The sequence below is a fragment of the Gadus chalcogrammus genome, chromosome 11, assembly GCF_026213295.1.
Source record: "Gadus chalcogrammus isolate NIFS_2021 chromosome 11, NIFS_Gcha_1.0, whole genome shotgun sequence".
Taxonomy (NCBI): Eukaryota; Metazoa; Chordata; class Actinopteri; order Gadiformes; family Gadidae; genus Gadus; species Gadus chalcogrammus.
In genome coordinates, this window is record NC_079422.1 from 4,918,981 (window position 1) to 4,932,072 (window position 13,092).

The 13,092-nt window shown below is 42.1% G+C and overlaps 1 protein-coding gene across 1 annotated transcript in view; it reads right to left on the minus strand.

The window, feature by feature from the left end:
- The window catches only part of galnt1 (UDP-N-acetyl-alpha-D-galactosamine:polypeptide N-acetylgalactosaminyltransferase 1), a 47,178-nt gene that overhangs the window by 16,125 nt on the left and 17,961 nt on the right, over positions 1–13,092 (minus strand). The window contains exon 2 of the mRNA XM_056601445.1: positions 3,547–3,686. Coding sequence (XP_056457420.1) covers positions 3,547–3,685 — 139 coding nt within the window. The 5' untranslated portion in view covers position 3,686. The remainder of the gene's footprint in view (positions 1–3,546; positions 3,687–13,092) is intronic.

Below are 13,092 nucleotides of genomic sequence, written 5' to 3' on the forward strand. Positions count from 1 at the left end.
TTAAAAAATTGTGACGCCATGCCAGCCATTGTGGTGGGCATCCGTGGCCTACTGGTTAAGGAGTTGGACCAGTAACCGGATGTCTGGTACGAATCTCGACCGGTACACCAACAATTTGGGCGGGGTGTGTAGTAGTGCAGCACTCTCCTACGTCCTCATCCACAGATGAGGTTCCCTCAAGCAAGGCACCTGAACTTCCCCGGGCGAGTGGCTGCCCACTAGTGGTGTATTGAATGATTCGTTTCCGTGACCCAGTTCGCGTGATTCAGTTCGCCACGAGGAGTCGTTCGCGAATCGTTCGTTCGTTCAGTTGAATTTCCGGTAGCACTAACTCCACTGAGTCTGACTGACTCAGCTGAGAACCCTGCAATGGGGTCCATTCCATGATGCAATTTACCGCTACCGGAAACCAGGCGGAACGAACATACGATTCGTGAACGACTCCTCCCAGTTCAGTCGAGTTTCCGGTGAATCGATTCACCGTAAACTCGACTGAACGTGGAGGAGTCGCTCGCGATTCAGCCTAGTTTCCGGTAACGGTGAATCGCATCATGGAATGCACGCCATTGCACGGTTCTCATCTGAGTCAGTCAGACTCAGTGGAGTTAGTGCTACCGGAAACTCGTTCGTTCGTTCAGTCGAGTTTCCGGTGAATCGAATGGTGAACGAGACGACCGAACGAGAGAGACGAACCGGTTCGGTTCGTTCGTTTTAAAGACTCGTTCATTCAAACCGGTTCGCGAACGAACGAGCCAACACTACTGCCCACTGCTCCGGGAATGCCGGTGTGCATGTGTTCATGTTCTTTCACTGCTTTTGTCCCGGATGGGTCAAAAGCAGTGAAAGAATTTCGCCCAAAAAGGGGCAATAAAGGATAACTTAACCTATTTCCCGGTTGATATGCTTGAGGGAGAGCCACTGATCTCAAACAAACCAGCCGAGCACAGCCTAATCCGATTAAAGCCATAGTTCGACAATGCTCCTACAACTGCAATTGTCAGTTCACTTCGCGTCCAAATCATTTCTGCAACGCTCCATTTAAATAAATTGCTGTTTCTCGTTTTCCGATTGAAACAACCATAAACATATGAATTAAATGTATATTGTAGAAGGTGGCTAGTATAAAAAATACTTAAATTAGTCTAAATTTGATGTTGAAAAGACGTCCATAAACGACCACATTTGGACTATAAATAGCACTTACACAGAGGTCCCACGAACATTAGACGTTCGGTAGACGTCGAAACAAAGACGTCACCTGGCGTTAGAAAACAACCCCTTCCGAAATTTGACGACCAATAATGACACAGAAAAGTTGTCACTCCGACAACACATTGCGCAGTGGGTATAAGGGACTTAATAATATAAATTTGCCTACATATCTGATTGTGCAACAGTATTATTAAACCAAGACGATGGGATACAAATTGCAGAGTTGCTAACATCAATGCCAAATAAATGTGGCACATACACATGCTATTTCCTGTGTTATATCAATGTTTCCCCTAGGTTTTCTTGTAGCAGTGGTGCTTTGAGTTGGTAACCTAGCAACACTAGGTGGGTCCAGGCGCATGCCCCCCAAGAAGAAAATTTAGAAAAATCACCTTTAAAAAGGTTACTTCTGGTGAGATTCTTTTGGGAAAATTGTACAGATTGAGCTTCCAAATAGGACATAACAACCAACAGAGTCAAGGTAACTGCTGAGACCAGATCATTGTGCAAATGTGCCTTGAATTTGGCAGAAACTAAGTTTATCTTTTACTGTATGTAACTTCTTCAGCTATTTCTCTGATGTTTATCTTAAGCCTTAGAAAAAATAAAAGAATGCAGATTTTATTTTTGTACCTGATTCAAGTAGCTAAATGATTTTTCTTTTTTGCAGTGGCACTGACAATGCTACTGCTACTGGAATCCGTGATCACACTTAAACCTATCAGTGCCCGCAAACATCAGTTAATTAGTTGCAAATTTGAGCTAGATAACGTTTTTGTGCAAATTACCAACCAAATGTTTACAGGAGCCAGATAAAAAAGGTGGCCTAGCACAACATGCACGCTATAGTTGATATGGCAAATAGAGCTCATATAAAGGAAGTCTATCCTCATAGATGTTTTAGAGAAGTGTTTCTGAGTTGTATGTAAGGGGCACTTTGTTCATGTGCAAGTGCACAGTGCTAAATGGTTGTGTGCAAGGTGCTAAATGTATGTGTGCAATGTGCACGGTGCTAATTGTATGTGTGCACGGTGCTGATGTGCGTGTGCACGGTGCTGATGTGCGTGTGCACGGTGCTGATGTGCGTGTGCACGGTGCTGATGTGCGCGTACACAGTGCTGATGTGCGCGTGCACGGTGCTGATGTGCCTGTGCAGTGATGTGCGTGTGCACAGAGAAGTCTCAGTGGGATCACCGGTTTCGGTAGGGCTCTGGGGCATTCCATCAGAATTGCTCATGCATGACAATATAGTGTATGACAATATAACTTGACAAAAAATGGCACAAATATTACGCCAATACAGTTTTTAATCTGCAATCTGTATTTATGCCATTGTCCTGGTTTTTATTAAAATTTTGTAAATAATCTAATTTGTTGGCTACTTTCTTTTATTAAGTCAATGTCTCTTCATGCTACCTACATTAAGTCTTAATCCATTCATGAACTCGACTTCAGTATCGTCATGTGCTTTTCATTTTTCTATAGCAGGCATTATCTTTCCACAATATTTCTCAAATTAAAGTAATGCTGTTTGGATATTCACTAAGCGTGTTGTGCCTGTGTGTACATCTCTTGTGCACCTGAGATGATATCAGCTGCAAACGTGTCCCCCCTCCCGGTTTAGCGGGGAGCGTCCAGGTGTTTCCCTGTCCTCTGCATGCAGTCACACAGCCACATCTCCTGCAGCTCTACCCAATCAGGAAACCATTCCTACTCTGATTTTTAAGAACGATCTACTGCTTGCATCTACATGGCTGGTTAACGGGGGATTGACTGTAATATTTGGCTATTATGTTACATACTGTCCATTTTAAATCGCAATGTGTGAGACGGGATTGTTGGTGGTAGATAGGGATTGGCCATCAGTCAAGCAGCCCTCCATCAGGTGTAAACGCTACGAGTCACTTCAGCAACGACAATCAAGCAACTGAAGCCAAAGAAGAAATATATACGGTGTGTTCCGATTTTTATCGCCATACATATATTTATAATAACAACATTTATTTGGATGTTCATGGCATTATATGAATTTAGAGTGACATCATTTTTTTCGTCCCACTTTTTATTTTTTGATTCAAACCCTTAAAAGTGCCCTGCAATGCAGGAGATGAAGCCTTTGATAGTGGTTTTATTTCTTGGAGATGATCTCTTGACCCCCGCGGTTGCTTCTTGAAACTTTTTTTTCACTTTTGTGTGTCGAGCCACAGTGGAGCCTCTCTATGTGTGCACGGGAACTCCTTCCCCGTACAGCCCCTCTGACTACAAACATACAACAGCTGTGTGTGTGATGTGTCACACCTTGGCGTTGATTATCAACGTGTCTGGGACACTCACCCTCTCTCCCCGGCAGGCCTCTCTCCTTCTTGTCGTCACACTTGTTGCACTCACTGAAGTACAGCAGGATAAACATGTCCAGCATCACCCACACCAGCGAGGTGGCCAGCACCACCTTACAGTAGGCAAACCTCCGCATCCTTGAAAGGGAGAGAGACAGAGAAAGGGAAAGCACATTAAAGACTGGATGGAGGAGGAGGAAGAGTGAAATGCGGAGGTGTGATCCGAGGACACAATCACAGGCTTTGCAGTGGGGATCTCTCTCTCGCTCTCTCTCTCTGTATTCTTCATCAGTGTGTCTTCGCCTTTCGACTCATTCCCTTCTGGCTGGCTTCCTGAGCATCTGTCCTCTTTGAGTCTGTCAGACTGACTGACTTCTGCCTATTATCTACCAGCTGCTTATCAGTACTGTTTCTAAAGGTCACCTCCACGCTCTAGACGGAGCAGAATAATAACATACGGAGGGATTTATGTGTACGATTTCTCAGAGTAAAAAAAAAATAATTAGCATTTCCATGAGCTGAGGTCCAACATTTTTATGGGACACAATTCGGCGTGTTTTATTTTGTTTTATGTGAACCACTGCAGCGTCTAAACCTTTCTGCCCCAACAGTGCCTACCCTTTATACATAAAACAAGCTACAACTCTGTTAAGTCCATTGCAGGCAGGTAAACACACTAACTGGGGATGACACATACACAAACCCGCTGGTGTGCGTGCTCTCGTGCACGCCCGTACACACACAGTGATAGTAATTGTTTTTCTTTGGCAGGCAGCGAGGGGCAGAAAGAGCCACATTAAAATTCCTCTGCAGCACTCTGCCTCTCTCCTCCAGTGTCAGCCTCCCCCAGGCCGCCTCTCTGCTCCAATGATCCCCAGGTTGAGCAGCAGCAGCAGAAAGGAGGAAATTAATTTGGCCCTGGTGATTTCTGCTTGTGTAAAAACGGGGACTATTCACAGGTAGCCTGGACGAGCAGCTTTCAAGGTCAGGGCGACTGGCAGCATTGGCAGTTCTGAGATCAGCCTGTTTGCTCACCAATTCTGAATCTGGCATGGCATAATTGGAGGTTGTGATTTTTTGCATGTATGTATGCCACGTATAACCTGTGTTGAGAATCTGCGGAATTTTACATTGACATTACTATGGTTGTCGTACCACAAATGAATGTTTATCTCCAGAGTTTCAGATTTACTGGTGCTCTCACAATAAGCATAATAGAGATGTAATTGGTTGTTTATAAACACAGACAATTATTGGACAGATGCATGATACAAACATAATAATCCTTTTCTAGTGCCAGAAATGTTTAAAAAAGCTAAACATCATAGTGGCATTTCTTTGGCACAGGAATTAATCTGGTAAAAGGACAAATCCAGGAAACGAATCGAAAGACATACAAAGGAGGTATGACTCAATGGTTCAAGGTTTTGCTATGCTATTTTGTATTGAAATGTTTTCCCTGAGGCCTAGGTGGAGGATAGATGTTTAAACCTATTAAACAGGGTGAGGTGCAAATACATGTACTCATCAAGTGATTCATAGTAAATCATCGCTTATAACAGTAATCCTGCTAGGGCTGCTGAGATTAATGCATTAAACATTTGATGAATGCAATCATTTCATGGAAGCTGATGGTATTGCATACCGCTATACGATGAACAGCATAATAACAGCTTCTGAGATCCACTGTGCTCAGCGCTTCCCATTAATAGACTTTATATTGATGCCGAAATATATTTAATGAAATAGATGTACTGATGATTCATCAATATAGGTGTAGTTTTAGGGTTATTGTGCAGTTTATTTGTAGGAGAATGCATTGAGCTACTTGAATGTACTTTTAGGGCATTACAGAGACGCTATCATCCAAAGTGACTTACAACAAGTAGATTTGTCAAAAAAAAGAGAAACAACAATAAATCGCTGTCGGTTCATTAAAGATTTTCTTTGTGTGCCAGGCACTAAAAATTGCTCGGTGAACCCATTCCCCGTACACAACCAAGCTAAGTAGGAAAAGCTGGACGTACAACACACAATAAGTGCGCACTTTAAGTGTCAGGACGTACGACAGACAATAAGTGAGTAAGAATTTCTTTTTTTGGAGAGTAAGGGGACCTTACCTCTAATTAAATAATAATTACTGGGTATGTCTTTACGCTACTATTAGCATGCGATTATGGACAATGGTCAGTTTCAACCAGAGGGAACTCTAAACAACACGCCCCCCACATCAGTGTATTACTGCATTGAGTTAGGTGGGAGTTTGGTTGGGGGAGCTTTACAAAAACATTGCAGCCACATTTGTGCTATAACATGCAAGATTTTCCTAAAACGATGCAGCAGTTTTAGCACAGGTTATGAACGCAAAACATCAATGTACACCAATGCCATTCTCCATAAGGCCTTCTTAACGTCTTCCCCAACATGCTCTGAACTTCTAGGGAATGCAAACACAGATCTAAAACCAGGACTGACAGATATATTCTTATTGCGTTACATTGGTTTCATATATTTTCCTTTCATTTATTTTCGTCTATTTTATTTCACACTGTGAAATACAATTTTGTTTTATTTAAACCAAACATCCTGTCTGTGGTACATTTAACTACATCATTCTTACTCTTCTAAGCACATGTTATACCTGCTTTATCCCTCAATATTTAAGTGCTTTTACAGGTTGAAAGACACTACCGGTCTGGATGATCAAACCATTGCAACCGTCTCTCCTCCTATACCACAATCTCTGCCCTCAGCAGAAGCCGTTAAACAAGTCATTTTGCCCAATGGGTAAGGGAAGTTTTGGTGAAGCCAGAACAGATGGATAAAATAATGGGATCCTCTTCCGGTATTGTCCTTATGGTTTATCCATTGTGATGGTTAACCTGCACCTGTACTTTCTGGCTCCGACACAATTAGAGAAATCCTGTTTCTAATTTGAGTCCAAAGTCTTTGTTAGTTGTTTTCTCTCCAACTGCTTAAGTGAAACTCTTTCCTTGCTTGACCTTGGCAAGCAAATAGGATGTAAGCCACAAAATAACAAATCACAGACAGCCAGACGGACAGCCAGACGGACACACACACACACACACACACACACACACACACACACACACACACACACACACACACACACACACACACACACACACACACACACACACACACACACACACACACACACACACACACACAGCAATGGATGATTCCACGTATAGTTTTGCTCACAGCCCTGTCACAATGGTTTCATAAGGGTATCAGCAGCACGGCATTTGCTTGGTGCAAAGTAATCAAAGTAAACAACAATGCCCCAAGTGGCCGAGGAACAGAAGTGTATACACACATACATTGAACCAACGCTCGCATGCCCTCCCAGCCCTTTCACTCAGCCTTGTTGCTGTGCTTGCTGGGTTTCTAATCAGGCATGGCAAAGGACTACTGTGGACCCCTCTCTGCTCATGCCAGCTCCAGGCCCCACAGTGTGTGTGTGTATGTCTATGTCAGCTCAGTTTATCTTGGGCTCTAGCCTCTTTGAAGTCTCTTTTAGACTGCCTTACTTCCACAGACATCAAACAGACAATTTTCGCTCCCCACATCTCTGTTCTCTCACTGATCACTTAACATATCACGTTCTGTACATCCTTCTTTAATGTCTGCTCTCTTTATCCTGTTGCTCTTTCCCTCCCGTCCTTTCTTCTTGTTCTTTTCATTCCCCCCCCCCCCCACACACACATACACACACAGACACACTTCTAACACCAACCCCCTTCCCTGTGACGTCCTGTCCTTTCAGGACCGGTTGCCATCAATACTTCCATGAGAACAGAATGCTCCTTTAACATCTCTCTACCGTGTTAACTCTACCAATAGTCTTGTCTTCCCTCTCATCTCTCTCTTTCCCTCTCTATCTACCCTCTTCCAGCCTCACTTTGCACGCATAATCCCCTTCAAGAGATTGCACAACCAAATTCTCCCTTAGCGACTGACTTGGCAGCCTTTTTGGTTGGGCAAAAAGAACAACAGTTTCTCCTCCTCACAATTTATGGGCCGCAAAAGAGGAACCTCCCTTGTGTGTGTGTGTGTGTGTGTGTGTGTGTGTGTGTGTGTGTGTGTGTGTGTGTGTGTGTGTGTGTGTGTGTTTTTATTTTTAAAGCGAGAGCGAGAGAAAGGGCGAGACAGAAACAGAAAGAAACAGAGAAATAATGAGAGAGCGAGAGAGAAACATAGAAAGAGAGAGCGAGAGAGAAAGAGAGAAAGAGAGAGGAGGGAAGAACAGTGTGCCTGGATGACAGCATATTACGCATCTGACTGAGAGCGAATGAAAATCACAGGTTCTACTTAGGTTCTACTATTACTAAGCAGCATAAATACTGTGCTAGTAATTGCTAAACTAGCCATTGTCCACTTCCATATGCTAACTTACTATGTGGCCACATTCAGTTGTATGCAATCATAGAGAGTAGAGAGAGTATAGAGTTTGTATCTCTTAGGAGTTGGATTGTAGAAAATAACTTGAATTATAGACTGCATTATGCGATTTACTGACATTAGCCAATAGTGTGCCCCGTAGACTCGATAGGCCAATTATGTAAGTATGATGCATCAAAGTAAAATGAACAATTGGAGGACAAAAACTATGAATCTGAACAATGAGTTAACGATGGTAGACTGTTTTGACTTAATCTCTCGAAGGGGGATCTGAGATGTAGTAGCCTTAGCATCACTACCTTAAAGTGTAATTCCAGCGAAAATTGATGCTTCGTTTTATGTGTAGGGAGGGACCATAATCATGCTACTGCAGAGGTTTGGTGTTATTTTGAGCAATAATAGTGGTTCAAAATTGCCAATTTGGAAGCGTTTGCGGTGCCCCTAACCAATAACATGGAAGTCAAACATTGCGCCGGACAAACTCTATACTCGAGTTTCAAAGAAAAAAGTATCTGGAGGGTTTATTTGATGGGTATACATGCCAAAACAAAGACTCTGGGTTCCATCTGAATCCGCTCTCATTTCATTCCATGCATCGGAATGACGGGAGTGATAATGTTGACAGTATAAATCTACAGGGGCCTTGTGGGAATACTTGGGAATGCCATTTTTTGATTCAGCATTTCATAACTCTTTTGTTACTCACTCTATGCATGATTACGGTATATAGACTTAGGATATGCCTACCCAAACCACTACGAATGAAAGTTACAGCGGGAAGGTGTGCATAAATAAAGGGAGAGCACAGGCAGAGCATTAGAACAGTAGTGGTGTCAGACCAGGCTGGATTGATTCCCAATGCAAAGGTTGGCATGGATGCAAATTAGAATTAAACACTGCAATCTCCAGTCATTTGGGCATTTTGGGCTGCGATCAATACACATTACTGTCATGCGGGTGGCAGGGGAGCACTGTCTATGCAGCATCAATACAGATACAGACCACAGTGTGTTCAAGGCCTGTGCTAATAAAACAGAGCCCCTCCCCTCCTGCCCTCCGCTTTGATGGCTCTTTAAAGATCCAAAATGACGAATGTATCCCTAATTTTTCCGACTGACACACCCGTCAACATCCACAAACACAAATGCGCATGCCATGCTGTTTCCAAAGCAACGCACAGTACTTTGAGTGGATACATCATTACTATGGAGGTCTCCAAAGGGCTTCCCAAAGTGAAATACGATCGCTTTACACTTATTTGTGTCCTCAGCAGACTGAATGGGTTCCAAGATTACTTTAGTTCCCTCCCCCAACAGACCCTGGTTAGAAGGGGATATTACTGACCATTGACTATGCACAATGCCCTACGATTTAAAAGGGTGGAAGTGTTTACTTATCCATTAGTGCAGATTTAATTAATTTACACTGTTATGATTCATTCAAACAAGTATTGAAGTCTGAAGTGATTCATGCAACAAGTACTTGCAGGGCGGAGCACTGAGTTTAAACAGTACAATGTGGGCCCAACTTTGGTCTTTCAATACCACATGAATATCTCATGTCATCATATTCAGCTCTTTATGATTCACTACATTGAGCTCATTACCTTAACATCTTGAGCATGAGTAATTGACTGAGAGGATACCGAGTTCCGTTAGGTTAGGCTGACCGTACGACTCGACAACAAAAATGTCTGCATGCACCCGTAAAGAGATTTTGTATTTATTTTTGTATTTTTACCACGTTGGTCATTTATCTCTTTATTCCGGCCACCAATTTATGCATTGCACGGTCTTGCTGTGCGTGGCGTGCAATACAATGTACAGTTGTGTTGTTTGTTTTCCAGCTGGTTTGGTAAAGAGGCTGATGTCGCTAAGACGCTAACAATAATAATGACTAGCCAATGACATGAAACAATCACAAAGACAAACGGGAACACTACTACAAGCACGGAAATTACTTCACAAGAGCAACTCATGTGGGTGGTGTGCGAGGCATCCAGTCCATCCAGAATGTACTTGGGCCATGATCTCCATACAACAGCTCTTCAAGTAGAGAAAAGGCCTGCTAGTCACTCTTAACCCGGCCAGGTTGGTCTGTTCTGGCAGAGCCCGGCTATGGCCCATGGACCCAGGTCTCTACGTGGACCAGGACCAGCCATTCATTGGATATCCCTTTTTCTTTACGCATAAACACGCTAGCCTCAGCAATAGCAGTATACCGAAATGTTAACCAACCACTCTTTTTCATAGAAGGGTGCAGGAATGAAATATAGTACTGAAAAACTGTGAGTGTCCTAAATTGCATCACTTTTAGTATTTAGAATTGCGACTCCAAGCGGAGACCCCGGCTCATTGATCCAGTGGTTGTTGTCAAGAAGCAACTGTACAAGTTGTAACACCTTTGTGGCATATTGTGTATGTGATTAGAGCCCGACCGATTCATCGGCCTGCTGATTTAATCGGCCGATTATAGCCTTTTTGAAAATAATCAACATCTGCCAAAAAGACGCAGATTACAACCGATTATTATTTTTTTTTATTTTTTTTTTTTTAGAAATGTTATTGCGCTTAGTATCCTGCAGATTGCACTCCTACTCGCCTTGCTAACTAACAACTTTAGCTGGAGTAAAAAAGAGGAGATTGAATTTTTTGCTCAGGCAGCTGCACGCTCACCTCACCAATGTACACAAGTCGCGTTGTTTGAGCATGTTATGCCTGTTTTTCTTTAGGTCCCAGGCCATGTTAATTTGTTATACTGTAGACTCTAACGGTGAGACCATACTGCTCAGCACGCACGTGTTAGTCACTGCTCACGACCGCAGCACATTGGAAGTTATTTATTTATTTTACATTACACTCATTTTTTACTGTAAATGTATTCTAAAACACTCAAAGGTTCTGCATTCAATTCACATATTCGTCAAAAGTGTTTAAAGTATATTTAAGGTATCAAAAACTATGTTTTATATGCTTTTTTTTGTTTTGTTTTTAATCGGCCGATTAAATCGTAATCTTAATTTTTTTCTGAAAATAATCGGCATCGGCACTCAAAAATCAATATCGGTCAGGCCCTATATGTGATTACAAGTGTTATGTCCTCACTTTCTGTATAAACATCTATCAGAAACAATTCAGAGTAACCACATATATATAAAAACGTTTCAGTGATCACAACCTCAATCAAAAATGGACTTGTTAGTCCACTATATTGAAAAATAAGGGATTAATCACTTATCCCATAATGGGTGGGGATTTTAATTCGGTCCAAAATATTGATCTCGACCGATCATCCACTAAACCTTACTTTCGGACTTCGGTCTAAATCGGCAAAGGTATTAGATTAACTTAAAATAAAATAACTATGGCTTCCCTTTTGGACACATCTCATCTTCCTTCAGATAAAGACTTCTCATGTGCACTAGATCTTATTGGACAATATTAGGGCTGACCTATTCTGACCAATAGTCATTGGTCGGAAAATCGCTGGTGTTACTCTTATAAGGAAAAATTATTTTGAGGGCCGGAGGAACATATGCAAGCTCAGCTATTGTGCTTTTGAGCAATAGGCTCTATTGTGTAAAAAAATGATGATTCTGTTGTAATTATTGCATGGTTTAATAGAGTACATGACTTATAAGAGAGGAAGTCAAAATAACCCTGCAGATGTTTTACTAGTTTAACTCCACCATGGCTCAGGGGTGTAGTGTTAGCATACCCATTTTCTGATTTAGATTGATTTTCAGTTGCGCCGCTCTATTATTGATCAAGCAGTGCTTAAGCTTCCACACCAGCTACGTTGTACCAAGCATTTCTGAAACTCGAGCACTGCAGAGGTGTTCAGCTGTTCTTCAAGATTACTTCAACAAGTAAGGCCTGATATTATTTCTAATGATCAAAGATGATTCATTTTAAGTAGGGAATCCTCTCATACCACCAAATCATACAATATATTTTATTATACAAACTTCACTCTCCCTGCAGTGGTATTATCTTTAGATGCAGAGTAAGCTTTGAACTGGGAGTGGAAGTATATTGTGTGCGGAACTTTCGATTTGGGATAACCTTGTCTATACAAACCCCAGTGTCTCCCCCTCATTGGGCTTGCGGACCAACAGGCCAACGGGAACCCCTGACAGGCCCAAACAAATAAAATAATAAATAAAAACTGTAATCGAATACAACTCAACAAATGTGATTGCATTGTAATTATTGCATTGCATTAATAGAGTATATGACTTATAAGAGAGGAAGTCCAAATAGTTGAGTACAAATTAACAAAAGGATGGCTCTATAGAGAGGAGTAATGCTGACCTTCTGGGGAGCTATACACCTCTACAAGCAGACTCATACCGGTAATCAAGTCTGCTGTTCACTACAGAACATCGCTGTTAATCACAGCAGGAACATCTGTTGAGGATCCAATATCTTTCCAACAAAATGAAGACTTTCCTCCCCCCGGTAAGCTACCACAAGTAGAATCTAATTCTGCAAGAAACACTGTTATGTGTACGATTACCTTATTAAGTTACAACAATGTTCAATATCGTCATAGTTTTATTTAGTATGATTTTTTTTTAACATGATAACACCTTATGCCACATTATCTACAGCTGCTTTGGTAGTCGACTCATCTAATTGTAAGTTACCAAGTTAATGTTAAAGGCCCACTATGCAACTTTTTTTGCCAAAATTACATTAAGTATGCAGGTTGAGAGTTATGCTGATGGTTCTGCATCCATTTCTGGGTCGATTGGTGGGTGTGTCATTTTCCCATGTGGCCTCTACAGTGAAAAAGCGCATATGCAACTTGATGTGTTCGGACCGAGCGCTTCCGGATGTGACGCGGCGGAAGTATCCTCGAAAATGTAGTCAGATTGTAGTTTCGAAAATGCTTTACGGCACAGACACACACCCAAACATGGCACCGGCTAGATATAAACAGCCAGTTGCGAGGCAATTTGGCTTGATTTACCTTAATATAACAGGCTAGGAGTCATTGCGATGGTTCCATTATACATTTTTGTTCGATTGTTCGTTGTTTCAACTCCCCCTTGCGCATCTTGGCGGAGAAAATTAATATGTTTCTGCCGGCGACCCGCCGCCCACTCTCGCGGGAG